The 27736-nt window shown below is 36.7% G+C and overlaps 1 protein-coding gene across 3 annotated transcripts in view; it reads left to right on the forward strand.

Moving 5' to 3' along the window:
- Positions 1–27736, forward strand: part of nf1a (neurofibromin 1a) — a 405866-nt gene that overhangs the window by 45035 nt on the left and 333095 nt on the right. For all 3 annotated transcript variants that reach the window (XM_039756663.1, XM_039756665.1, XM_039756666.1), the window contains exon 2: positions 7730–7873. In XM_039756663.1, the coding sequence (XP_039612597.1) occupies positions 7730–7873 (144 nt within the window). The remainder of the gene's footprint in view (positions 1–7729; positions 7874–27736) is intronic.

A 27736-nucleotide genomic window follows, 5' to 3' on the forward strand; every position in this document is an offset into this window, starting at 1 on the left:
TGACAACACACACACACACAGGCAGCGTGAGAGGTGCGCACACACACAAGCAGTGCAAGAGAGACGCACACACACACAGAGGCAGCGCCAGAGAGATTGCGACACACACACACACACATAAGCAGCCCGAGATGCAGACACACAGGTAGCGCGAGAGAGAGCTGGACGCATTAAGGTAGGAAGGCAGTTAAAGAATGCACTGGACTTGATTTTGTTTTCACTTCTGGTTCCAGCGATCGGTTTGTAGCGTGCATTGTTGCAATGTTATTTTTCTTGGTGGTTTATTAAATTACAGATTTTTTCAAATGTTCATTTTTTCCCTGTGCTTAAAACTCATTTAAAAAGTGCTTTTAGCTGGCGGTTGGTAGCGCTATAGCACAAACTATTAAAGTGTTAGTTTTCTCTGTTGTTCAAGGTTTTCTCAGTGTTATTCAATGTTTTTACATTTAGTTTACTATTATGCTGTGCATTCTATTGTTTAATTAACTATATTTGTGCTTAAAAACTTAAAAAATATATATATTTACATACAGTTTGTATGGTCTGGAACGGATTAATTGTATTTACATACAATCATATGGGGTAAGTTGCTGTGGTTTACGACCAGAGTTTTGGAACGAATTATGGTCGTGAACCGAGGTCCTACTGTATTTAAATGTATTCACTCTTTTCAGTAGCTGTCCCTGCAGGCTAAGTTCTGAATTGTGATCATCATTAACACTAGACTCCCTGAAGCCTACGAAAAAAGTCGTAATGCCGGGCCACCTTGGATCAGCTGCATTGGTGGGGGATGGGATAGCAGGCTGCATGATGCTTGTGACACATTTGCAAAACAAAAAATGTTGCTGGCGAGGGAGTATAAGATGGCCGGGAATTACGACTTTTTTCGGAGGCTTCAGGGATTCTTGTGTTAAACCTCATATATTCTCTCTTCTTCCTATTTATCTTCAACCCTCTGTCCGACAAAGCCAATTTTCCTATTTCCTCTCCACTTCCATTTTCTCATGCTACACAACACAATGTTATCAGCAAAAAACATACTTCAGGTGTATTGGTCTTTTATCTCATAACTCAGCACATCCATAACCAGATCAAAGAGATGAAGAATTAAAGAAGATATCTGATGGAGTACTACTCCCAGCTCTGCTTTTAACCCAGGTCTTCACTCTCATACATATCCTAGATAATCCTCACATGCTTCTATGGTACTCCTTTCTCTCTCTAATGCACCGCCACACCTCTTGACATGGTACACTATCATAAGCCTTCTCCAAATCAATAAACACCATTTACAACCTTTTTTCCCCAGTGTTCCACTATCAACTTGTCTCGGTGCAAAAAGTGCATCAGTTGTTGTTCTCCCTGGCCTAAAACCAAACTTCTCCTCCCCTATAGTGGCCTCTTCCATAATCTTTCTATCTATAGCAATTTCCCAAATTTTCATTGTGTGTGACATCAGCTTTATCCCTCTATAGTTTTCCACAGTCCTGAATACCGTATTACCCTTCTTTTTATAAAAGGGTACCGTCAACACTGTTCCTTCACTCCCCTGGTATTCTCGCTTGTTCATAAATATTCTGCATTAGATCCCACAATACATCTACTTCCTCTTCTCCTAAACTTTTCCATACTTCTGCAGGTATTTATCTGGTACTGTTGCCTTTCCATTTTTCATTCCTTTCAGTGCATCCTTTGCTTCCTCACTCCTTATTTGGTACTAGCCCTTCATTTGGTACTCCATCTTCAAATGCTACCCTTGGATTTTCTTAATTCGGCAGCTTTTCAAAGTACCTCTTCCAGCTTTTCTTGATCATATCATGTTCATTTAAGACCACGTCTTGCTCCTTTTTAATCTGCTTTATCTGACTAAAATCCTTTCCAGCCTTGTTCTTAGTATTCACTATTCTAAAAAATCATTCTCTCTCTCGCCTCCAATTTTTCATATACCTTCTCCATAGCTTGTGCCTTGGTTCTTCCCACATCCTTCTTTGCCTCCTTGTTTGTCTGTAACCAGTCACCATTTGTTCCATAATTTTACTCATGTGCAACGTTTATGATATAGGTCTCTCGCTAACTGCATCTGATCATTCTTTTCCTGGATTCAATATGAGAATGACTACAGCTGCCTTTCATTCTGTTGTATTATTGTATACCAGCCAACCCGCGGTGTAGCATGCGGCGTAGCATACGGCGCATCATTATCAGTCAATGTGGCTCACAGCTGCATGTGGACTGTAGCACAGACCAAAGCGAGTGAGGATGTGTTTGGTGACGTGTTGGGGCGGGCACATGAGCAAGCAGTGTGCCTGCCTCGAGAGCGAGGGTGGACGCGGGAGAAGGGTGAGAGTTGGCGGGCGGGGCTCTGTCGTGCATTCCCCATGATGAGGCAGGAGGGTTTGAGTGGGCGGTCGGGGCTCTGTCATGTGTACCCCATGGTCGGGCGACTTGGTCGATTATATATGCAGTACATCGGAACCTTGGTTCACGATAAAAATGCGTTCTAAAACTCTGGTTGTAAACCGATTTGGTCTGAACCGAAGTAATTTCCCCCATAGGATTGTATGTAAATACAATTAATCCGTTGCAGACCGTACGAACTATATGTAAATATATATTTTTTTAAGTTTTTAATCACAAATATAGTTAATCATACCATAGAATGCATAGCGTAATAGAAAACTAAATGTAAAGACATTGACTAACACTGAGAAAACTAACACTGCAAGAGTTTGCGCTACGAACCGCTCGCTAAAAACACTTTTTTTTAATGAGTTTTAACACTAGAATTACCAGAGCCTACGAAAAAACTTGTAATTCCGTCCCACCTTAAATCGCTTCTTAAAATCGTTCACAGCTCTCCACCAGCGTCTTTTGTCATCTAAATGTGCTGATAAAAATCAGGCTGCAAGCAGCCGGCTATTCCATCCCCCCACCGACTTAGAACGTGCACAAACTTCTCCCAGCTCATGCCTTGATTGATTATCTGGGAGTGAAGTGGAGTTTTAGAGTGGAAAGAATAGATCATTATTTGGAATACACGCATTTCACGTGTGTTCCGTTTCTACAATAATCCGTGTAAACACATTTTTAAAACAGAAACGTTTTTCATATTGTAGTAGTAAATGACAAAATGTAAGCATAAACTATTTAATGTATGAAGCCTAAAGTCCAAATATCAAACACTTTCACAAAAGGTACACATATAACAGAACAAGTATGCTTTTATTCAAAAATATAACTGCAGAAAAAAGCCACCTTAGCATGCCATATTGACACGTACGTACTGCAGCTGACACAGTAGCATAATGGTATCAGCCGCTTACTGGTATCCAAAAGCTCATGAGTTCCATCCCACATGGCTCAGTTTTGAGAAGTAAACTGCTCTTATTCTTACTATTTTAGAATAAAAACATGCATTTGATTTCAGTGTGTAACAGCCAGTAATTTATGATACTTGTAAAGGTTAGTTTTTTTTATTCACTTTTCATTCTCAGTCTCAGTCGTGTTCAGGATCCTTCCCTATCCCCATCTGAGAATGCTGTTTTCACATAAAGATGCGCGTGGCTCTGCAGCGTACTTATGACTGCATTCTCGTACCAATGCTTGCGAACTGAAGTGCCTGCGTGCACTTTTCGTGGCATTACACGTCTATTTTTAGCATGCCTGTGTCGCTCAAACACAGGAACATATGTTGGTGTACAAGAATAAAAAACAAGTGCACTTTTATTCTAGACTATAAGTGAAGAAAAAATAAAGCAAGTTACAGTAGGTGGTTGATACGACAGCTTGCGTGGTGCAATGCTAAGAACTGCTGATTTCCGATCCGTGCTATATAAAATCATCACATTCAAATATTAACAATTTCCACACACCCTTCCTACATTCACGACATGTGTACTTGTTGCAGTGTACACATCTCTCTGGGCTATGGTTCCTATTACACTGAATGAGCACCTGACATTGTACTTTCTTCCCTATATAAATAACATTCGATGAATGAAAGAGACAATATATGTAAAAACATCATCGCACTAATGCAATATTATTTGAAAACGAACAGCGTCAGATCGGGTTTGAATATGTGCCCGATCTGACGCTGTTCGTTTTCAAATAATATTGCATGTACTTAACTATTTTAGAATAAAAACATACATTTGATTTCAGTCTTTTTTTTTATTCAGTTCCATTCTCTCAGTCGCGTTCTCGATTCCCCCACAACCCCCAATCCCAGCCAATCTGACAATGCTGTTTTCACATAAAGACGCGCTATAACTCAAATGTGATTTATTTGGAGACGCGCTATACTCGAATACCTTATATTCCTGTTTATGTTTCTTTCTGATATTAGTCTGCTCATCTACCATCACTTAGTCAAAATGTAATTCTAGATATTGAAATAAGACATTAGCTTCAGACAGTAAATGTTATAGTGGTATTCCATAAGCATGCATTAGAGGATTCAACTTTTAAATTGGTCCAGATTTTATTAACTTCTGTTGCTGAAGTCTGCATCAATATGTAAGATGCTTACTATAAAAATAACATTTGCCTTCATCTAGATATTTGTTTTGTGTATGTTACAGGAAGCACTTGACCAGATTTATAAAAAAAAAAAAATTCTAATCTTTAAGGATAGCAAATATTTAGCTCATAGCCTTGTTATAAATATTAGCTGAAAATCTACCATGTGATTTGCATTGCAGTTGCTAAAAGACATGAAGACATGTTGTACCTTATTAAAAATGTGTACATTTTTATGCTAAAGAATTTGAAATTAAAACATTAACTTTTTCTTTGACAAAGAAAATTAAAACAAAAATCATAAGTGAGACATATTTTCATGGTGGAAAAGAAAGCTTGAATAATGCCTTAAAGGAAAATTCCACCTTTCATGACTTCAACAAAAATATTGAGTTTGGAGTGATACATGGTTGAAAGTTTTTTTCTTTGTGTAACTCAAGTACCAAGCGCAAGCAGTAGCGACATTTATCATTATTTCAGTTGCAAAATATACTTTTTTTACCAACTTGCTTTTCCTTTCTCTGGTTTTACTATAGTTCTAGTCCTGGTACTGGTAACGCAAGACTTAACTTTCTCTAGAATTTTACTTAAGAAGGGCAGGTTAGAAATGGGTCTAAAATTTTCAAAGGCAGAGGGGTCAAGATTATTTTTCTTGAGCAGGGGTTTAACTACAGCAGTCTTAAGACAGTCTGGAAAGACCCCCGTATCTAATGACGAATTAACTATGTCCAGAATATTGTCAATTAGCACGCCTGATATTTCTTTGAAAAACCTTGTTGGTATTGGGTCAAGGACGCAGGTGGAGGGTTTCAGCTGAGAGATTATACTATGTAATTCAGGTAAATCTATCCTGGTGAAAGCATTTAATTTGTTTATAATGGAGTACTGGGGCTTTGGAGGTTCTGCAGTGTTGGGGAGATATACTATGTTATCTCTAATATCATTCATTTTTTGAGTGAAAAATACAGCAATGTTCTCACAGGTTTCACTGGAAGTATTCTGGGGGCATTCCTTTGTGTTACCTGGGTTTAACAGACGATCAATTGTTGAAAATAAGACTCTGGGATTACTAGCATTGTTATTTATAATATTAGAGAAATAGCAGCACCTCTCTAGACGGACTATGTTATTGTATTCTGTTATTTTAGCCTTCAATATCTCATAATGGATAGTTAGTTTAGTTTTCCTCCATTTACGCTCAGCTCTACGACATGTTCTTTTTAAATCAGACACTCTTTGGGTCTTCCATGGAATAACAATACTAGAAGATTTTTTAACTGTCTTTTCAGGTGCAACTATGTCAACAGCAGTTCTTACTTTAGAATTAAAGTTTTCCACTTTACTGTTTACATTATCCTCGGTATTATAGTTGGCATTATAAACGGACTGATTGCTTAAAATGTCATTCTTCTGTGATCATTAATCGGTAGTCATGGTTTATGTGATCGACTGGTACCCCTGTCTGGGACTTGTTTCACCCTTGCTCTTTATGCTGCCAGAATAGTCTCCTAACTCAGGTAAAATTAATTGCATTAAGCTGTTTTTAAGACTTTTATGTTCTAGTCAAACCTGAGATCAATTTAATTTATGTAGTCAGGAAGTGGATTTTTATATATATATTGATTGTGACGCCTGGGCAAGTGTAGCCGCCCTAATCCGGCACAGACAGAATTTTGCCAACACAACACATACTTTTGTTCAAAGCTGCCTTCACAGCACACAAGGCTCACAGAGCACAACACAATTCCTTTTGCCAGCAGTCCTTCCCCCTCCAGTCCTCCTGACTCAGGCCACTGAGTGGTGGTAACTGGCTCCTTTTTATAGGGCATCCGGAAAGGAGTCCTGGTAACCTGCAAGCTTCTTTGGGCTGCATTTATTTGTGTGACTTTAAAATAGAATCCTTGAAAGAATTGTAATGTTCACTTTCAGTTTCAACAATTAATAGAAACAATTGGTAGGCTGCTAGGATTTTGTCTTCTTCTTTTTGGTGACTCAATAGTTGCTTTATTTGTTTACCTACTCTTTGGAGTCTCCTCCAATTTGCTCGTTTCTTGATATTCTCTGTTTTTGATATATCGCTCACAATGAATGGCAAAATGTGTTACTAGTTAAAGGGAGCACTCTTTCCAAATTGTTACTTAATATATTAAAGCAATAACGTTATCCAGCACTTGTATTGCCAGTGTATATGCTGTATATATCTCCACGGTATTTGAATTTCTGTACAGTCATGCGCCGACTTATGGCTCCACTTGGGACCAGCCATTGGCCATATGTCAAATGGCAATATGTCAGTTGCAAACTGTAAAGGTCATTGCAATTGAGGCTTTGTGGGTCCAGTGTTGGTCATTGCATGCATACTTTAACTGCTGGTAAAGCATAGTGCAAACTGATCTTCTGGTCTTGGTGGCTACAAGCCTTTTTTGTCTAAAGGATGGCAGTCTTGGATGAATTCATAAGAATTAGCATCACTGATCAAAGAAAACATTAAAAGTCCCTCCATGAGACCATCTACACAGATTGGAAACAAAAAAGACCAACGTTGTGATGCACAACTTCAAAAAATAAATGCTGCATGGTATGGCTAATCAGTGCCCCAAGGATTGAATGTAATGAGATATATATATATATATATAGATATAGATAGATATTGATATATATATATAGATATATAGATATATATTTATATATAGATATATAAGTGATAGAACACAAAAGCTGTATGCCTTTTGTCTGTAGTGGCTGGTTTTGTCAAATTCTGGGACATTACTGTCCTATTGTTTTCCTATAGCCATCAGTTGTAAGTACAGATGCCCGTAAATTGGTACATGACTGTAGTTAACTCATTTCAGAGCATACTGTCATTTTTTGACTTCTGCATCAAAGATAAATGAAACAGTAAATGGCAGGAACCGAACACCATTTCCTTATTCATGGGTACATTTCCTTTTTTGATTTACCATATTTCCAAAACAAATATTCCATAGTAGTTTTGGACTGAGTTTTAGATAATTGAATGCTTGTTTTTTTAACCCTCATAAGCCTCCTTATACTGTACCACCCCCGTGACGATTATAGTGTTTATAATTCTGTGTTTTCTACTGGTTTTTGGATATAGTGAGGTATAGACAGTTAAAGCCAAAAAGTATACAGACAAAATCAAGTAGTTTATTTCTGTTCTTTTAATATATGTTTTCTTTTTTTTTAGCTTCCAATTAAAGCAGGACAGCAAAATACACACTCCAAAGTCAGCACAGAGCACAACAAAGAATGTCTCATTAACATCTCCAAGTATAAGTTCTCTCTTGTCATCAGTGGCCTCACTAACATTTTAAAAAATGTAAATAATATGGTAAGTGCATTTTCTATTATATTTGGTAAAATATTCTATTTCAGTATTTCCTGTTTGCTTGCTTTTATCAGTTTTAAAGTAATACTTTACCCAAAAATGTTATATTTTTTTTAATATGTTACTTACCCCATATAGTTTGTGCTTGTGGCGGAGAATTTTTTTTAAAAATTGAATTTATTAAAGCAACTAATATTCCATACAAATAAGTCAAACTTAACTAAACTAAATTAATTTCTACCCCCACCCATGAGAAACAGAGGAAGGCCAACAGCCAGAGTAAAACATTAAGGGCAGAATAGAGGGAAGAGAATCCTTTTCCCCAATCTAAAATCTTATTCTAAAATGTTATTGATTTGATCCTGCCAGGTTTCAAAAAAAAAAAAAAAATTGAACAGATCCTATAAATGAGAATATGATTAGGTGGGCTAGGTATCTTTCAGTTGAGCAAGGTAAGTCAACGTGCTAATAGTGAAGTAAAGGCAATTACAGTTTGTTTGTCCTTCTCCACTTTAAGCCCAACTGGGAGCATACCAAACACAGCTGTTAATGGATTAGGAGGGATTGTGACACCAGAGCTGTCTGATTATGTCTGAGGCATTTAAAGATTTTGGTCCAGAAACATATGGCCCAATGAGGCTTGAGCTCAATTGCAATGTTCGCAGGTGGAAAATTGCCCTGGAAACATTTTGGACAATTTAAAATTTTATGCTATGTGCATATGGAGCTAGAGTGAATTCTGTTGATGGCTGCCTTCCACTCCTTTTCTGAAATGCTGAGTAAGAGAATGTTTTCCAACTGTATTCTGGGATCTTTGAAAGGAGGGGACTTTAAAATGTTTTTATATATTATAGAAATTCTGTCTGATTCCTCAAGACTAATAAATACAGTATCTCTTCCGGAATAGAAGTAGGTGGGAGATGTGGAAAATTGGGCAGGTTTCGTTTAGCAAAGTTTCTAATTTAGAAATAATACAAAAATTGTGTTGATGAGAAGCTAAATTTGGAGTGTAATTGGGTCATAGGATGCAAAGACATTATCTATGTACAAATCTCTAAATGATTTAATCCCGTAACACATCTTTTTCTTTAAGACAATTACCGTTTTAAATGTCAATAAAATTGATTTTCTTAAGGATTAGAATGGGAATAGGTTTTCATGATCCAGATCTGTTGGCTTCCAAACGGTATTTATTTTGATCAATTACCATTTTAAATGTCAATAAAATTGACCAATATTATAATTAAAGATTGGTGCCCTTTTTCCCTTGTGTTATTACAATACATTTAAATGCTTCTGGAATGGTTACTCATCTTGTTTTCAAGCCTATTGTTTTAGATTATGGGAGTCTTGGAGATTTGCAAATTTAAATGTTCCAGTAGCATCAAACTGGTACTCTCTGTGCTATCAAAATATGTGTAGACATAAGCATTTAAAAGACAAAAAAGTAAAAAAAAAAAAAAACCCATAAAATAAGTAAAGCTGGATAATCCTATAAAAGACCACTTCTGGTTGAAATACATTGAAATTTAATTTCATTAATGCAGGTATTTCTCAGAATTTATTCATTAACATTTATTCATTCAATAATCCCCAAAGTATTTATCTTACTTAATATAATCAATATATGAGAGTGCCTAATATAATAGCTTTGTTGTCAATAAAATTTAATCTTCATATTTAAGTTAACATTGACTATATTATCTTTATAAGCATTAACAATTACAACCTTGTGTTCACAGCACCTGCAGTATACACTTGAGTGACAAACATAAGATGTCTCTGTGCTTTGGGATCATTAAAAAAAACCCTGTTATTAACCTATTTAAATTTTAAATTAAAACATGTTCACCTGAAAACATCAGAAGCTTAAACCTTTTCTGTTCATTCAGATTTTTTCTAGGAAAACGTAATACTTAAACTCCTCAGTGATATCAGTATAACATGTATCGATAATGGGTCATCTTTGCTAACCGTATCAGTATCAGATTGGGTCTGAAAAATCCATTATCAGTCAAGCCCAAATTCTTGTATATGTAATTGTTTTTTAAGTCTCTAAAGATGACTCTGATTGGGGATCTACCTCACATAATTATTGTTAAGTAGTAGTTCCTTATTGGATTTTTGACTTTGTCTTAGAAGATTCATTGTAATAGGTTTCGTGGGAGGTTGGGGTATTTACTTTCATTCAAACATCACAGGCAGCTGCAAAGTACTTTGATAATTTTTTAGCATCATGCTTAAACACAGTAGCTGTTTATGGCAGTGCGGCATGATGCCTTCTTTTCACTTCCTCATTATGAGCTGCCAGTTTTATCTCTAACTACAGGTAGTCACTGTATTTAGCTGTGCTGCTGAAGCAAATGCCTGGCAATAGAGACTCAATTTAATGCTATGTGTAAATGTAAATTTGAATGTTTAAGGGGGTGCCTGTGAGAAAAGTAATAGTCATCACTAGCTGTATTTAACATTCTTTGAATATAGTTGAAGCAGACCATATAAAAAAGGTCCATGTGTCTTTAGTTTGAAACCCTTGCTGTACTGTAAAGAAAAAGATGTTGTGATGTCACAATATGAAGTAGTGAATTTTTTTTTGTTTTTTTCTTAGCTATAGTAATTTTTATTAAGGTTTGGAAGTATGTTTATTATTTTTTTCCCTTGTATCTTGTTTTTCAACAGCTTATTTTGTTTTTTGTCATTTTGGATTTCTTCTCCCTTATGCCATTTTAAGTGCTGGTTGATAGGATGTGATTCTATGTAATTAGTGGGAGTTTTCAGGAAGTCACGCTGTGATAATGTCACTTTACCAACAGTATTTCAGCAGACATTTCGGTCATCCAAGATTGTAGATTCTTTATCAAAGTCTTTGGTGTGCTTGTTAATGATGGTTTTATTGATTTCTTGAGTTCTGAATAAGCTTATTTTTTACTGATTTTTCTGGCTTGCATTTTTGTTTTGAAAAAAACATTATTAGGCCTTCTGGTTTTGATTCCTGATTGTTTGTTGGAAAGCATTCATCTTCAAGTCTTTTTTTTCTTTTTATCTTTGCTTTGTTGCTTCTAACTTTGGCTCTAAATACATGGCAGTTCATCTAATAACCTTTGCTGCCATTAAGTGTTTAAAATCAAATAACATACTTTAGAAAAATGTAATCAGTTTTAAGCAATTGTTTTTATGTTCTTCCCCTTGATGTCGATTACAGCGACGCCACTGTAACTGTCCTCCCCCGTCCAGCGTCGCTCTTGAGGCATGTGCACTGCCTGCTCATGTGCCCGCACGCAACAACTCACCAAACACAGCCTGAGTCACTTTCATCTGTGCAAAAGTTCACATGCACCTCTGAGCCACGTTTACTTTTCACCGCACGCAAGACAGAGAGCCACGACCGGCAATTCACAGAGCCCCGCCCGGCAACTCTAACAGAGCCCCGCCCATGGGTTACGCATGAATGAGCCACGAACGCCCACTCTAACCCTCCTCCCTTTCAAAGAACCTTGCCAACAATTAGGTTTTGTTAACACGAGAATTACCAGAGCCTACGAAAAAAACTCGTAAATCCGTCCCACCTTAAATCGCTTCTTAAATCCCTTCACACCTCTCCGCCAGCGTCCTTTGTCCTCTAAATGTGCTGATAAAGAGAAGCTAGTAGCAGCCAGCTATTCCATCCCCCCACCAATTTAGAACGTGCACGAACTTCTCTCAGCTCATGCCTTGATTGAGTATCTGGGAGTGAAGTGAAGTTTTAGAGTGGAAATAATAGATCGTTATTTGGAACGCATGCATTTCTTGTCTGGTCCATTTCTACAGTAATCTGTGTAAACACATTGTTAAAACAGACTTCTCTCTATGCTGTGGTTTCCATTACACACCTGACAATATATGTGAACACATCATCGCACTAATGCAATATTATTTGAAAACGAACAGTGTCAGTTCGGGTGTGAATTTATGCAGGAACTGGAAATTCTCTGATGTGGGACCTTCCCCCAGGGAAGAAAGTACAGTGTCATTTGCTCATTCAGTGTAATAGGAACCATAGCACAGAGAGGTGTGTACACTGCAACAAGTACACATGTCGTAAATATAGGAAGGACAGTCCTTGGGTGTGTGGGAACTGTTAATATTTGAATGTGATGATTTTATATAGCACGGAAAGGAAATCAGCACTTCTTAGCATTGCACCATGCAATCTGTCGTATCAATCGCCTACTGTAACTTGCTTTCTTTTTTCCTTCGGTTATACATGTTCCTGTGATTGAGCATGCTCAAACGGGCATGCTCAAAAAATACATGTGTAATGCCACGAAAAGTGCACGCAGACACTTCATGAGCATGCTCAAAAAATACATGTGTAATGCCACGAAAAGTGCACGCAGACACTTCATTTCGCAAACATTGGTATGAGAATGCAGTCACAAGTACACTGCAGAGCTATAGCGTGGTTGTGAAAACAGCCGTGTCAGATGGGGTTGTATGGATTGATTCTGAACGCGACTGAGAGAATGAAAAGTGAATTAAAAAATAAAAAAACAAAGCTAACCTTTATAAGGATCATAAATTACACCGGCTGTTACAGACTGAAATCAAATGTATGCTTTTATTCTAAAATAGTAAGACTAAGAGCAGTTTACTTCTCAAAACGGAGTAGTGCAGGTTCGAACTCGCGACCTTTTGATTCCCAGTCGGCAGCTGAATTTATCGCACCACGGAGGCCATCATAATAAACGGGTGTCAATGTCGCATGTTAAGGCGGCTTTTTGTTTCTGCAGTTATATTTTTGAATACAAGCACAACTGTTGTGTTATATTTGTACCTTTTGTGAAAATGTTTCTTTGATATCTGGACTTCAGGCTTCATACATTATATAGTTTATGCCTACATTTTGTCATCTACTACTAGAATATAAATAACGATCTATTATTTCCACTCTAAAACTTCACCTCACTCCCAGATACTCAATGAAGAGAGAAGTTACAGGAGCACAGGAAATCTCAGTCAAACCAATGAAGCTAACTTTCCAGGCGGAATTTTCTGTGGTTGGTCTGTAGAGAATAATGAGAAAGGATCAGTGCACTCTTCTGACCCCAGGTCCAGCATAGAATTATTTCTTTTGAGCCCTTTACCTGCTTCCCATGCGCACCTGTGTGACAACATGTATTACGTACAGTATTTTCTTGCTATTTAATATAAAGAAATCCTATATCTATGCCACATGTAATCTCTTACTCTCTACACACTTGCCTTTTCCCAGAAATATACTTTATTTGGTTAACTATTTTTATATTTGTCAATTAAATTAAGGAAAAGAACAACACATTCCTGAAAATACATTATATACTATATTAAAAATTGCTTGAATTGTTCATTTGTTTGAATTTTAAATTTGTCTGTTTATGATTTTGCAATTTTTTGCATTATAAATGTATAGTTTTACTTTATTGTATATATAGTACTGTATAGAGAAAGTAGAGGTATTGTGGAAAAAATTCGACCTTGAGATTCTGATGATCCTTGACATTTTAGACCTTCCCGGGCTCGAAAATACCAGTTTTGAAATTGTGTGTGTCTATGTGTAAACACAATAACTCAAACGCTTTGACCAAGGTCAGTGAGACTGACGTTTTTGACCTCCCTAAGTGCGAAATTTTAATATAAAGTTTAATTATAAAAACAGAGAAATGATTGTGTTTTGATATTATCACTTAGTTACGATGAGAAACAAAGAGAGATGATATTTGAGAAATGTTACTTAACTGGAAGTGGTTTTAATTACCTTTTCCTCTATGTCAGTATAGGAGTGGGAGCACATTCACGATTTGTTTGTTTTCTCTTCTCTCTTACAACCTTGTAATACTGTAACATGACAACAGTTTAGAGATATTTGCATCTTATCTGACTAAGATAATGATGTTAATAATTGCATTACTTATCCTGCTTTATTTTATTATTTTTTTTCTATTTTTCCTCATTACGCTCTATTTTTTTTCCTTGAAAGGAATTCCATTATGTCTTGATACATCGGGCATTCTCATCGTGTTTTGAATATTAATCTTTACTTGGTTTTTCAATAATTCTTGCCTCTTTTCCTGTTTTTTTTTTTACTCCCCTCCTTCTAATGCTTCCAGTGCTATTATCTACCATAGTTATATTTTTTTCTCTTTTAACTTTATCCCAATATTTGTTTAGGTCAGTGCTTCTCAATTATTTTCTGTCATGCCCCCCTAGGAAGAAGAAAACATCTTGCCCCCCGCGACTATAAATAGTATCATTTGTCTATAAAATTGTTATAAGTACACCTCTGCATAACACTGTATCCTTATTAACATATAAGAGAATAAATTTCTCTTTTTTTTTTTTTTTGGACCAATTTACAACAAAGAATAGCTTTATTAAATGTAACAGAAAAGATTTAAAGTGCATTCTAAATTCAAAAAAAATTTAAAAGAAAAATAAAAAAGCATGTTCTCCGAGGTCAAACGCGCCCCCTTTGATGGAGCCGGGGGGGGCGCGCCCCACTATTTGAGAAACACTGGTTTAGGTGAACAATTAACATATTTTATGTATCATAAATAAGTCTTGAACATTCAGTTGTTTTGATGAGAAACATTTCTGTCTTCGTGTTATTGAATGTATATTACCATTTTAGTGATGCCATTTATTAATCCCCATTAATAATTCTCGTAACCGTAATTTATTTGTTTATTTTATATGTCTAAAATCTGAATTTAAATAGCTAATTATTTGTTTGCCCATTGTCTTCAACCGTTGTGTATTTTTTCTATACATATTCTTTTATGATCTTAATGTCTTCAGTAATTTCTAATATGTCAGATCTCCATTGTTTAATAAATTCAGATAATTTGTCTTCCTACTTTTCATCCTGTACCCCCTCATATTTGATATTCATTTCCACTGTGTATTTTGCAAGGAGCATCTGCTTACTGAAAGAGGTTCTTTGATTTTACAGCCTTTGGTAATTTTCTAAACCTTGAAGACACATTCTTAAAATAGATAATAGATTAACAAAACACTTGAGTAGTAGAGAAAAATTAACTTAATTAGTAATTAACTTGACTTTTAATTCTGGTTTGCTTCTTGAAAGAAAGCTTTGATGGAATAGGAAGATAGAGCAGTGTTAGAGTGCCCACTCTAGCAGTGAAAAAGTGAACATGGGTAGACTTCTTGTCTTTTATTGAGCCTTTGAGTCTTCATTTGTGTCTTGGATTGATAAAACGGTCCAGTGGCTGGCCAGGATAAAAAATGAAATTTACCAAGATCTATTTCTGATGTTAAACCATTTTAGTAGACAGTTTACTCACCATATTACAGTGTGACAGTTGCTCTTGTTATAAACTTTTTTTTAAAGTTTTGTTTTTCAGAAATTAGTTTATGAATGTGCTTTCTCTAAACGCATAGTTTGTGGCTGCTTCTTCATCAAACTGCATAATTCCAGCACGTTCTTTGTTACACAAAAGATCTTTTATTTGACTTCTAGCTAGGGATGCCCCAGTCATATTTTTTAAGGCGGATCACTTATTTCATGTTACTTGATTGGTCGATTCTGATTTTTTGTACTTTATCCTGTTAGGTCTTAACTATTCATTTTTTAATAAAATTTTATTCTGTAGGCTTATGGTTCAGAAACCATATTTTACTAAAATAATATTTCCTTAAAATACATACTTTTAACTAATGAAATATATACAGAAATATTTAACCATAATACATATGGTATAAATGAAAAAAAATGCTTTTCATAGTTACAAGTTGTCATATTGTTTAGTTTTTTTTCTGTAATGTAACTGTCTGAAACAAGGCTTAACAGTAGTTTTCACCACCTCTAACCGAAAAAAAATACATAAAATCTCACACAATCTATTAATTGATGTTGGCAAATAAACACTGCTTAAATATAAATATATATGCACTTATATGTTTTAATAATTTAAAATCATTAATCGCATGACAGCTTTTTGCTATTAAAATATACATTTACTACATTTATACGGGTGTTTTTTTTTTTCTTTTTCTTCAGTGCATCAGCTAGACATTCATAATTCTTGAGGTGTAAATATAAAATATAGATTACCATTTTAATTATGTTGTACTTGTTTCTTACCAAAACCTATGCTGTATGACACACAGCAACAAACAATAAACACTGTACAAATCTTAAAAAAAAAAAAAAAAGCATATTGTTTACTGAACATCAATTTCAAATTCGCCTTATTCTTTTCTTTTCCAATTAAAAGTCTGTCCAAATTCAAGTGGTGTCCACTTTAATTTAAAGGACAACATTAAGGTTTGAACTCATTAAAGCAGCTTTTCTTGCTGCAAAAGAAAGGAAAAAAAAGCAAAACGTGCTGCTGGCTCAACTAACATAATACCTCACGTGAAGGATCACTACAACTAAATTATCGTAAAGCTTAGGAAAGGAGAGGCTGTATATGTCTTAATGGATTTCTTCAGTTTTGGGTATACTTTGGGCCCATTTGCTGTTCCTTGCAGTCTTTAATTCTCTGCTCATTAGTCATTGTCTACGCTTTCTTCTTTTTCCAACCTTGCCTTATCCATTTCTTTTACTTTATATTGTATCTGATGCTGCACACCAAAGGGTCTCAAGAACAGCATCATATTCTCTAGCAATTCCTTGCCTGGATATCTCTACTTGGGTCTCTGCTGTCTAATACAATTTGTGCTAAAGGTATGTTCAGCTGTAATTAAAACCACAGTGTAATGATGCGTTTAAGGAACTTTTTCACATGAAGATGCCCTAAATCTCTGTAAGCAGAAATGAACAGCTCTCTCATTGGAACCAGTTAATTGAAGAAATGCATTAAATGGAATAAAGCATCCAGTAACACCAGTTCAGAGCATGATAATATACATGTGTGCAGTATGTTGTACATTTAAGTGAGCAATTATTTTAGACAGTGGCAGCAGTAGCCTAAAAAAATTTTTTCCACTTACTGTCTGCAGCATAAAATTGTGTGTTTGGTATTCATTCAGCATCAGCCTTGCAGATGAATGTTTTTACCCATAAATTATTTTTTACACTTAAACTTTTTTGTCATAATAGTAATTTTTTTCCATTTAAACTTCAAATGGTATATACAATATATGATGTAAAGTAATTGAAGCACAAGAGTATTATAGATGAAAAGAGGTCTCTACCAGTTCAGCTGCTGTATTCTTGAACTCAAAACCATCATTAGTCTTGAACTGAGATGAGCCAGGCAAATGAGGACCCCCACACACATTTAGCATGTGGATGGTGCATTTGTTCCAAAAGCTTTTATTCATATTCAAACTGGAAACATAAAATGTTCAAAACGTGCAATGCATTGTCCACAATACATAAATAATTCAATAAAAAACTGAAAAGTAACGAATATAAAAAAAAAGCAATAAATATTCCCAATTAAAAACAAGGTTAAAATGTAGAAACGGTTCTTTTAAAAATCTGGGCCCCAGTGCTTGCTTCTGAAACTTGGCATCACCTCTGCTCATCATATCTGAACCCTTGCCAGCAGAGAAGCCACCCGCCAACAGGTGCAGTCAGCCATAAATACCTGACTCAGGTCCCCATTGCCCGTGCTTCAGCATCCATGAAATGCTGTGCTGAGCTGAACATACATCCCTTTGTGTCTGAGGGGGAAACTGCATAATGGGCCACTCCTACTCCCCAGTATTACTCAATAGGAGCTCCCCTTCTTCAGCCACAGGCTCCTCTCCCCAAGACTCACTCTTTAGCATTTGCTCTCCTGTTCCTGCCTCTCCCTCTCTCTGTCCTTTAACCTTCATTCTTCTCCTTTTCGTCCTTTCTCTGTTCTTCCTGTCCCTTGTCTCTTTCTCTTCTTGTTTCTTTTCCCTCTGCCATGCTTGCTCTTGTTTATATGGTCTGATCGGGTGCAGACGTGACCTTCCAGCTAGTCCGAGGTATGAATGAGCCACCTGACTGATCCACTCGCATTTGTACACAAGTGCTTGATCAGACAAGCACCACAATCAACCCCCGGAATGTGCTGTAATGTGTATACCTGCACCTGTTCTGTTCCTGCACACTCTTTAGACACAGTTATTTATTTAAAAATCTCCACTACACCATGGACCAATCATCACAATGTGATGATAGGCAGGTAGTGATCTATTCTGAAATCTATAGGAAATGAGGGAAGGATCTTTCAAATTATATAACTTGGTAGTTGTAGTCTAAATGTAGGAGTACTGACTTTTGGCAATGACTGCCTTGCACTGTTTTAAGCACACCCTTTATTTTTTTCAGAGTCAGAAGTATATTCATTAGGATACCTTTTTGATTTGTTGTCTTTCTATCACATATCTGTTACTGTCTTACTAAAAAGAGGAGGGCACCCTGTGATCTCATAATTAGGACTTCTGGTTTCTTTTACAGAAGTCTGTGCAGTTTCAAATAACTATATTATCTACAAGTGTTACTTAGTTGAATAATAGCCATAATGGTAAAATTTTAAGCTATGATTAAAACAAATTGTAAAAGATTTGAGTACTCATTAATTAATCCAACTGTAAATGGCCCGTTTTGTGCTAGATCAGTTTTTGCTTCAGCTTACATTATGTCCTTTTTATTTACTATCTGATTCTGTATATATTCATTATTTAAAGTGTCTCTCATCCATTACCAGATTGCAGGGTTCTCCTCTTGCAGGCACTGGGAAGGGATTGTACTTCCTGCTTCACTGTGTAAAACCTGTGGTGTTTTAGTAGTAGCCCATCTGACTGAGGTGGAATAAAAGCCAAGGCTGAATAACAACCACAGCTGTCTAGTGATGGTATAAACCCCTTGTTACCCATTCAGGGGGCTGAGAAAGTAGATAGCCCATATTGTCTAGAACAGAGGTAGCCAACGCGGTGCCTGCGGGCATCTGGTTGCCCGCAGGGACCATGTGAGATCCCCGCAGTGCGTGTTCTAAATATAGCACTAGACACCATGGAGCTCAATCTAAAAATGATATTTAATTGTGTTGCTGTTCTTTTTGAATCAATAGCACTTGCATTGATGTAGATTTGGGGGGGTAGCCTACGATCAAAGTTCGATATCGTGCGCAAGACAAACCTCCATCTCACTCTTCGCTGAGACAATCAAACTAGTGCAGCTACAATGGGGAGCTACAGTTGGTTTTTACTCCCTAAAAATAAAGACAAACATGGCAGAAAAATTGCAAAATTGATGACACAACGGTATCCCAGCAACTTTTACGAATCTGGACAACTTTTCTGCAAGTTTTTCCAGCATACTATAGACTGGAAATGAAAAGATACTTGCAATATCCACGTCAAATCTAAAACCCATCTACAGAACAATAAGAAATTAAAATCGAAAAGTGTTCCCCTTCAGGTAACAATAGAGGAAATAACAAAATCATCACATGCAAGATGCCAGTTTGTTGTCATGCGAGTCTGACATACCACTTGAAAAATGACAAAGATGCTTCCTTTCTTTATTAAGCATTGAAAACAAGGAGGCACGTGCCACAAAATAACAGCAGTCTTCGTCAAATTCATTTGCTCTGCATCATTGAACAACATATGGACGCCATTCTTCGAAAGATTCGTGGCAAGAAAATTTATGTTGTAGTTGATGAAACCACAGATAGCCAAGACCACTTAAGTTATGATAGGTGAGTAAACATTTGGCTGTATGGTAATTGGCGGAGTGGTGGCTCTGAGGCTAGGGATCTGCATTGGCAATTGGAAGGTTGCCGGTTTGAATCCCGTAAATGCCAAAAAGGGACTCTGCTCTGTTGGGCCCTTGAGCAAGGCCCTTAACCTGAGCGCTTTAAGTAGTGAGAAAAGAGCTATATAAATGCAAAGAATTATTATTACTAGGCTGACCCGCCTTTTAAGGCGACCGACTTATAAGTTGACCCCTTCTTAAGGCAATTCAATATGTAGATCAATTTGATATTTTATACAAGCTCATTAATTTGGTTATATTGCATTTGAGCGGTATTACTTTAATACTCGTAGTTTCTGTTATTTTTGTGATGAAATGTAAACTTTTTTTCTATATTGAGGTCACCCTTTTGAACCCCCCTAATATTTACTACGTGGTGAGGCATTTGTACTCCATCAACATTAATTATTTCCAGAGACATAATTTTGTCTATTTTTCCAGCGCATCGCGCACAAAAGCAAGGGAACGATGGGAGCACCAGAACTCTGCTCACATCATGTCGCTGCACGCAAGCTGCAAGTAGTAAGTATGTGATAAGCGGAATACCGCTACGCTTTCCACGCACGGGATGGAAGGACAATCCCGAGCGCTTTTATATAGTAGGAAAGAAGAAGAAGATATCGCACAGTCTGGAGTAAAAAAATCATCTTTTACCTGGAAAAACAAAACTACAAATCCCATCGTGCATTGCAAAATGGACGGGGCGTGTGTGAAACTCCCATCCTGCGTAGCACTCACGGGACGGAAGGACAATCTCGACCACTTTTATATAGAAGGATTATTAATCCTTTTTTGTAGGCAGTTCTAATTGTACATGAAATTATATTTAATTGGTATTAGCAGTCATTCCTGTAGAAAAATGTTATTAGTGAACTGCACTGGTTGTTAATGGGTTCCCTTTTTAAAATTAACAACGATGTTTCTGTATTTATTAAATGTTTTGCCTCAAGGTGACGAGGTCCACACTTGACACTTTCGTTACAAACTTGGCTCCTGCAAACCAGGGCAGAAGAGCAGTGCAATGTTCAACTTGAATCCTGGAGAGGTGGAGATTGAAATCCTAACATTGCAAAATGATCTCCTCCTCAAAGCTCATCAGGGTGCACCAAGAATTGGGAGTCTTGTTGACACAGAAAAGTACAAAGGTGTATTGCACTGCAGCTACGAAAGTTGCCCACCTTTTTGGTTTAACCTTTCTCTGTAAATCAGCCTTTTTGGATATAAACATCATCAAAAACAAACACAGAACACGCCTTACTGATGCACATCTACAAGACTCACTCAGAGATGCAGTGTCAAATTATACCCCATATTACAGTTAGTGCTTAGTGCTTGTTGCTTATCTATATATGATATCTATTTCTACTTTTGCCACTACTTTTTCCCTGACATTGAGCTCTGCTTTGCCCTCTGCTTTTTTTCCAGTCATTCTGTTTATAGCAAAATTAGTTTTTAAGATAATAAGAAGTGGTGATTCATTTAGTATTTACATAAAACTATGTGTTTTGATTTTTGATAAAATGTGTATTATCATTTTAAATATCAAATAGCAAAACAGGTAAATCAACCCACTAAGTTAAAAGTTGCTAAAATATGAACACCCCACCTAATTTGTGCTCAACAACCCCCCCATCCCTCAATTAGGCCTTGTTCACACGGGCGTTAAGTTTTTGGATAAACGAACTTGCTCTGAACGTCCTAGACGTTTATGTTGCATTTTGTGGTGGCGATCGATTGACTTCTACACCGGCGTTCGTTTGTCTCTGTCTAACGCCAGCCTGCAGCCCAAATTGTAGTGTGTGTGTTAACCTGTGGAGGCAGTGTCGGGAACTGGATATGAAAGCCCTTGTCGTTTTATTTGAGGTGCCTCCTTTCAATATGGACCATTTTGCTATGTTAGATTTTAATCTTCTTGTTTTAAAAATACTCGTAATACGGCGACGTAGGGAGAGAAAAATCGCCGCTACTGGGTTCATCCTCTGACTGCACAACGTCGGGTTAAAGGAAGTTTTTTTATGCTTTATGAAGAAATGCGAAAATTTCCACGCAAGTTTTTTAATTACTGTCGGATGTCGGTTTCCACTTTTGATTGTCTGCTGCAGCTGGTGCAATGCCACATTGCACGCTGATCAACCAATATGCGACTTGGTGTTAGCCCAGAAGAGAGACTACTTGTCACTTTGAGGTAAGGAAACAGTAGTTGAGTGTGCGCTTACACCGGTGTTATGCCCGAAATGCCCCCCCCGCCATGGATTGCCCCTACATAATCGTTATCAAATATTATATTAGAACATAAATTAATAGGTTCATGGTTTACAAATTACATGAGACAATAAAATAAGCATATATGAAAATATATATGTTGTATATGAAAACATAAAAATATTAATATCATGGGATATATCCGGTCCTCCGAAGCGTAAAATAAACGTGCAGAAAACGAACTAGAAGCGGTTTCCTTGCGTTCGTTGGATTTTGAACCCCAAGAAAAAGCTGCATGCAACGTTTTTTTGATGCCGTATAAACGCGCTGCCGGACAAACGCACATCACCAAAGCCCGTGTGAACACTCTCATTGACTCCTACGTGTAGAAAACACTCGGCGCTTGATCCGCGCTCACCGGACGCTACAAACGCAAAAAAAACGCGCGAATTTAACGCCCGTGTGAACAAGGCCTTAGCATAGCCCTGTGATGAGTTGAGGGTGTACTCACACTAGCAATTTGTTCTGTGCCTGGGCAGATTTGAATGCATGTAAACCTCCAAAGTCTAGTTTATTTTAATAGTATGATCGCTCTTTGCCAGTCCAACTGTACAGTGCCCTGGCCTGCTTGGAAGAGGTGGGCCCAGACATTGTTCAGTAGGATTCGGGAACAGTGTGATCACTAAAAGTGCCCGAGCACGGAGCACAGAGATGACATCAATGATACAACGTCATTTATTTTAATACCATATGAGTTAAAAACAGGTTTTTTGTCCTCACCTTACAGGTGAATGTGAATTGTAGTTGGCAAGAAATGCTTCAAATTCCTCCCTTAACGTCATTTGTCTCTGTAAAAGTCTTCTTGTATGTACAGCATGATTAACAGTGAAGCACTGTGCTGCATACTCAATAAATCTGTAAGAGGCTAGAATGTTACCCTGTCCTGTACAAGTCCATAAAAACCACAAAATAAGGAAAATCATTTTGATATGCATGCTGTCTATGTTTGGATCTTAATTTGGCTTTAAGTGAAGTTGCATGGTGAGAGGAATCTCACACTCAAACAGACTTTTCACAGTGATTGTGAAAAAATAAATATGGCTTGAAAATACAAAAGTTATCTTTTAATCGGTAATGAGTAGTGATGAGTGAACACTGCAGAGTTCGCTTAGCTGTGAGTTTGGCAAAATCACGGAAATGCTTGGGAACTTTGGTAAACTTGTCAAAATGCATTGAACTCAAGACAAAGTAGGAAATGAACTAGTCTGAATGGATTATAATGGTGCTGTGGTCTTTTAAATGTTTGGGCTAGAGAAGCATTTGCTAATTATGGTGGACTGGTTATTGTGGCCAAAAATGTGACGTGAATTGTGAGGCATTAGTGCTAACCACTGCGCAAGGTTGCCTCTTTACTACAAAAGATGTAGATGAGTGATAACCACAATCAAAATGCAACAAATGGCCACAAATTAGCAATAAGTTAAAAAAAAAATTCACAGACTTCCCGTCTTCAGTGGTTTGGAACTGACTTATTTTGGATGGGACTTTTTTTTTTTTATTTTCGATCTATCTGTGCAGATGCTTTGCACTTTTTTTTCCATCAAGAATTTAAAAATGCTTTGTAAATTGTAAGAATCTCTTTTGCTCTTATTTCTAAAGGGTCTCATGTTTCTTCGATCTTAGAGCTCCCTTAAGGTTTGTTTTGAACACTACTAGTGTGACTAATTAAGCATTGTCTCAAATGTAGAGGTTGTAGCAGCCACTCACCCCGACACAGAAGGCACACTTATAAAAACACAAGCTTTTAAATTTTTCTTCACCTTGTGGGGAACACCTTCCTCGTTTCCCACAGGCAAAGCACAAACACCTAAATACAATACTCTTTATTTTTTTTTTTTCTCCTCCTCGGCAAGCTTCATCTCCCCCCTCCTGACTCTGACTTCCCAAGTACTGTCTGCTGGCTCCTTTTATATGTTACCCAGAAGTGCTCCAGGTGCTTGATGACTTACTTCTGGCAGCTTACGTGTGTAATGAAAGGATCGCTCATACGGGCTCTGGAGCAGCTGCAGTGCCACCTGGCAGTGCACCCAGAACCCAGCAGGGCTGTAGACAACTTTATCTCCCAAGTCACAATGTACAATGAATCTATGAAGAATCTTATGGTCAGCTAATGTATCCCTTAAATGGAAATATGCACATTTTTTTTATGCATGTGCGGTAGAAATCCAGCTAAGGTGCAGAGTGACATCCCCATCCACCATGGCTGCTACAGGTCTCTGATGTCATGCTGGCCTCACAAAGCATCACAGGGTAATGGGGAAAAAGTTGGCCACACAGAGAATTTCCAGTAACCTATTTATTGGGTGAACAAATTCATTGGTGAACACGGCATATTTGCTTCATGAAATGATTTGGCAAATTCACAGATCAATACTAGTAATAAGTTGCCTGACATAGTATTGTATATAAATTCAAAACTGCTTTTTGGCCCAGGTGATAGAATAAACAAGAATTTACACAGAGGGTGGGAAGGAAGAATGGATGAGATTGGTATTTTTTTTTTAAACACATTTATGTTGATAATAGAAGAAGAAGAGATAGAAAGACGAAAATATCTGAAAGTCAAAATCTTCAAATACATGACTCATTGTATGCATATCCTGCGAGCCTAGTAATGAGATTACCTTCAATGTGTAGGACCGAATTATGAAAAAAGGGTAAATGTATGCCATACTGGGCAATGATCAAGCTTCCTTTCCACCTTTCACCATATTTATAGAGTGTTTGTAATTAGAGGACCCAAATTTGAGTTTTATGACCTCATCTTAACAGCAGGAGAGTATACTGTTGGAAGTTATTATACGATTATGCTATTAAATTCTAGGTACAACCATGAGGTTAGGTGTCTGGGGAAGGTACCCACTGAAGGGCAGGACGGAGTATATAAGCTCAGTGGTATATTTCAGGATATGGCAGAGAAACCCCACCTTCAATGTTTTTGTGAATCACTGTGGAATTTTAAACACTGGAGAACAAAGACTGCTTCTTGAATACTATTGGGTATATTTTATGTATTTTGGTTTGCTGATCACAAAAACATCCTTTAAATTTTCTTATTACATACCATTTTACAGCAGTTGTGTTTTTATGATTTTCTCTCATGTTAAAAAGTATACATATAGAATACATCAACTACAACTGGAACATCTGCAGTAATCTAAAAGTAGTGAAACTGCTTCTAGGAATGCAGCTTGAATATAAGAAATACTGTTGTTCCATTTGCAATTGGGACAGCTGGGCTAAACAGTCTCATTACAGTAAAAAATAACTGGTGGCTCCTCAAGCATTTGGTTCCAGGGTAGAAAAGTGTGCCACATAAACCGTTTCTTGACCCAGCAAAAGATATTCCTCCTCCTCCACTCCTCATATAAAACTTAGACTAATGAAAAATTTTTGAACAAGAAATGTGAAGGATTTTGATATTTGAGACTTTTTCCACAAATACTGATGTCAAAATTAACGATTTTAGGTCTGATCAGGTTTTCTTTTTAGAGCCGATACAGATGACCAATTTCATGTTACTGGATCATCAGATTCACATTTTTTTTTCTTTATCCCTTTAAAAAACTTTTTACACTAAGCCCCTGCATAACCAGACACATTGAAGCCTTAAGTCCTATATTTAAGTGTTAACTGTGGTATTTTTATTTTTAAACTCTAAACTACAGGTGTTAACTGTTTATTTTTATTAACAAAATGAAATTCTTTAGGCTTATTGTTCAAAGACCATAAAATACTAAAATAAAAAAAAATTCTTTACTTAATTGAATAAAATATGTACAAAAATATTTATTCATAATACATATGGAATAAAAGAAAATAAACATTTATTATGATTACACGCTGTCAAATTGTTTTTTCTGTAATTTACCCTAATCTGAAATAAAGTTTAATTAAAAAAAAAAGTAGTTTTCATCAGTTCTCAAACAAAAAAACATACATGCAAACTCACACAATCAATTGATATTGGAAATTAAACACTGCTTAAATGTAAATATACAAGCCAGGGCTGCAACAACTAATCTTCATAATCGATAATAATCATTTATTAAAAATTTTGGCAACAATCACTTTCATTGATTAGTTGATTACATCATTAGGCTGAGTACGTTGTGCTGAGCAATTGCGTCACTACTTCATTCAGTTTTGAACGCATTTGAAAAAAGGCAGATGGTAAGCGAGTGCCAGAAAAGACAGTGCAACCTAAGAGTCTGGGAGCACTTTACTCCGAATGCGGGAAAAAAAGGTTGTGAGTTGCAAATTGTGTAGGTCTGACCTTGGATAGCACAAGAGCACAACAGAGATGTATAATCATTTGAATGGGAAACATACTATTTTCCTGCCGTTTGTCTTAATTGCATAGGATGACTTTTCTGATTCCTTTTCCTAAATTTATTACTCCACTTTCCTTAACGTAAAGGCTAACTAATATTCTTGTCATCTTTCCATCTCTGGTAAAACAACCCTGGACTTAGTGCTCTTTGGTTATATTACAGAAAGTTTGCAGCCAAAAAAAAAAAAAAGACACCGTAATACTTTGCCTAAAGGAGCACTGCAACTAATTTATCATAAAACTTGTTTTTTTGTGATCAACTAATTTACCAAACGCCAATCAAGTCTTTTGTAGTGGAAATTGGCTTATTTTGTTTGGTCCACAAATCAGACATGTCATCAATGACAAGTGGTTCAAATGTCTGTTAATGGGGCCAGAGGAAATCACATTGAAGGCTGTTCAAGGAGGTTATTGAAAAGTTTTTTTGGCAAGTACAGAACACCAAATTTCATCCAGCTAGGTGACAGTGTTGTTCAAGCATACAAAACCATGAAGTGCAACATGTTGCTAAAGATTTACTTTATGCACAATTGGACTTTTTCCCTGTATATCTTGGTGCAGTCAATGAACGTTTCACCAGGGCATTATAATGATGTAATAGCAGTGTCAGTGGAATTCATTAATGCTGGCCAAATATTGTTGGACAGTGAAATGAGAAGCTTCAGATGCCGAGTATCTGCAGTAAAACAACTTTTGGCTCAAGTAGTGTAACATGTCAGTATCATTAAACAATTCAACATGCTAAATACAGTCACTGTGAAATTATATTTGTCTTTAGCTTGAAGCAGTCTATCATAATCACGAAAAATATTTCGGGAAACAGAACTTTCAAAACAAAAGAAAAGGTCTTTTTTCGTTCCATGCGAAATTAGGTAAAATTCAGCTAAAAGTATACAGTACTTAATGGAAGGAGAAACCAAATTGAGCCAGGGGTCAATACTTATGTAATTGTTGGTGCGTTTCCGAGTCACTCCTGCATTACTGTGTTAACGACCCCTGTAAGAATATTTAGTTACCTTAAACAGTTGGGATTCCCTTTCTATTGATATTCTAGGGAATCTTTCCTTCAGATTTCAGTATAGATAATTTCATTGTTTTATTAAATGTGGAGTTCAGCATATTTTTGGAAAATTGGCTTGTCGTTTTATTTATTATAGACTTCGTTTTTACAATAATTAAGATGGGCATTCTTTAGGTATGACAATTTCTGTGTAGAAAAGAAAACAGTCACTTTATGTGTATGGCTGGCCTATTCAAATGGAGCAACCTCTGAGTGGCCCAGTGGTCCCACCAGAAACGCAGAGTAAAACACATTTTGGGAGCATTCACAAATTTCTACATAAATGCCTACAGTAGTACAGACCATAAATGCAAACCTTGCGCAGCCTAGCAACATTCACCCCACAATGCAGCACGTTGTTGTGTGTCTGGAAGTGGTGGTAGAAGTCTATGATAATGTATTTATTTATTTTTTTTGGTGAAAGTACATAGGCTGCGACAGCTGGTTTGGGGCATCAACTACATATTAAATGATTCTATAATCAGTTGTGTGCTA

Source organism: Polypterus senegalus, chromosome 6, assembly GCF_016835505.1.
Source record: "Polypterus senegalus isolate Bchr_013 chromosome 6, ASM1683550v1, whole genome shotgun sequence".
NCBI lineage: Eukaryota > Metazoa > Chordata > Cladistia > Polypteriformes > Polypteridae > Polypterus > Polypterus senegalus.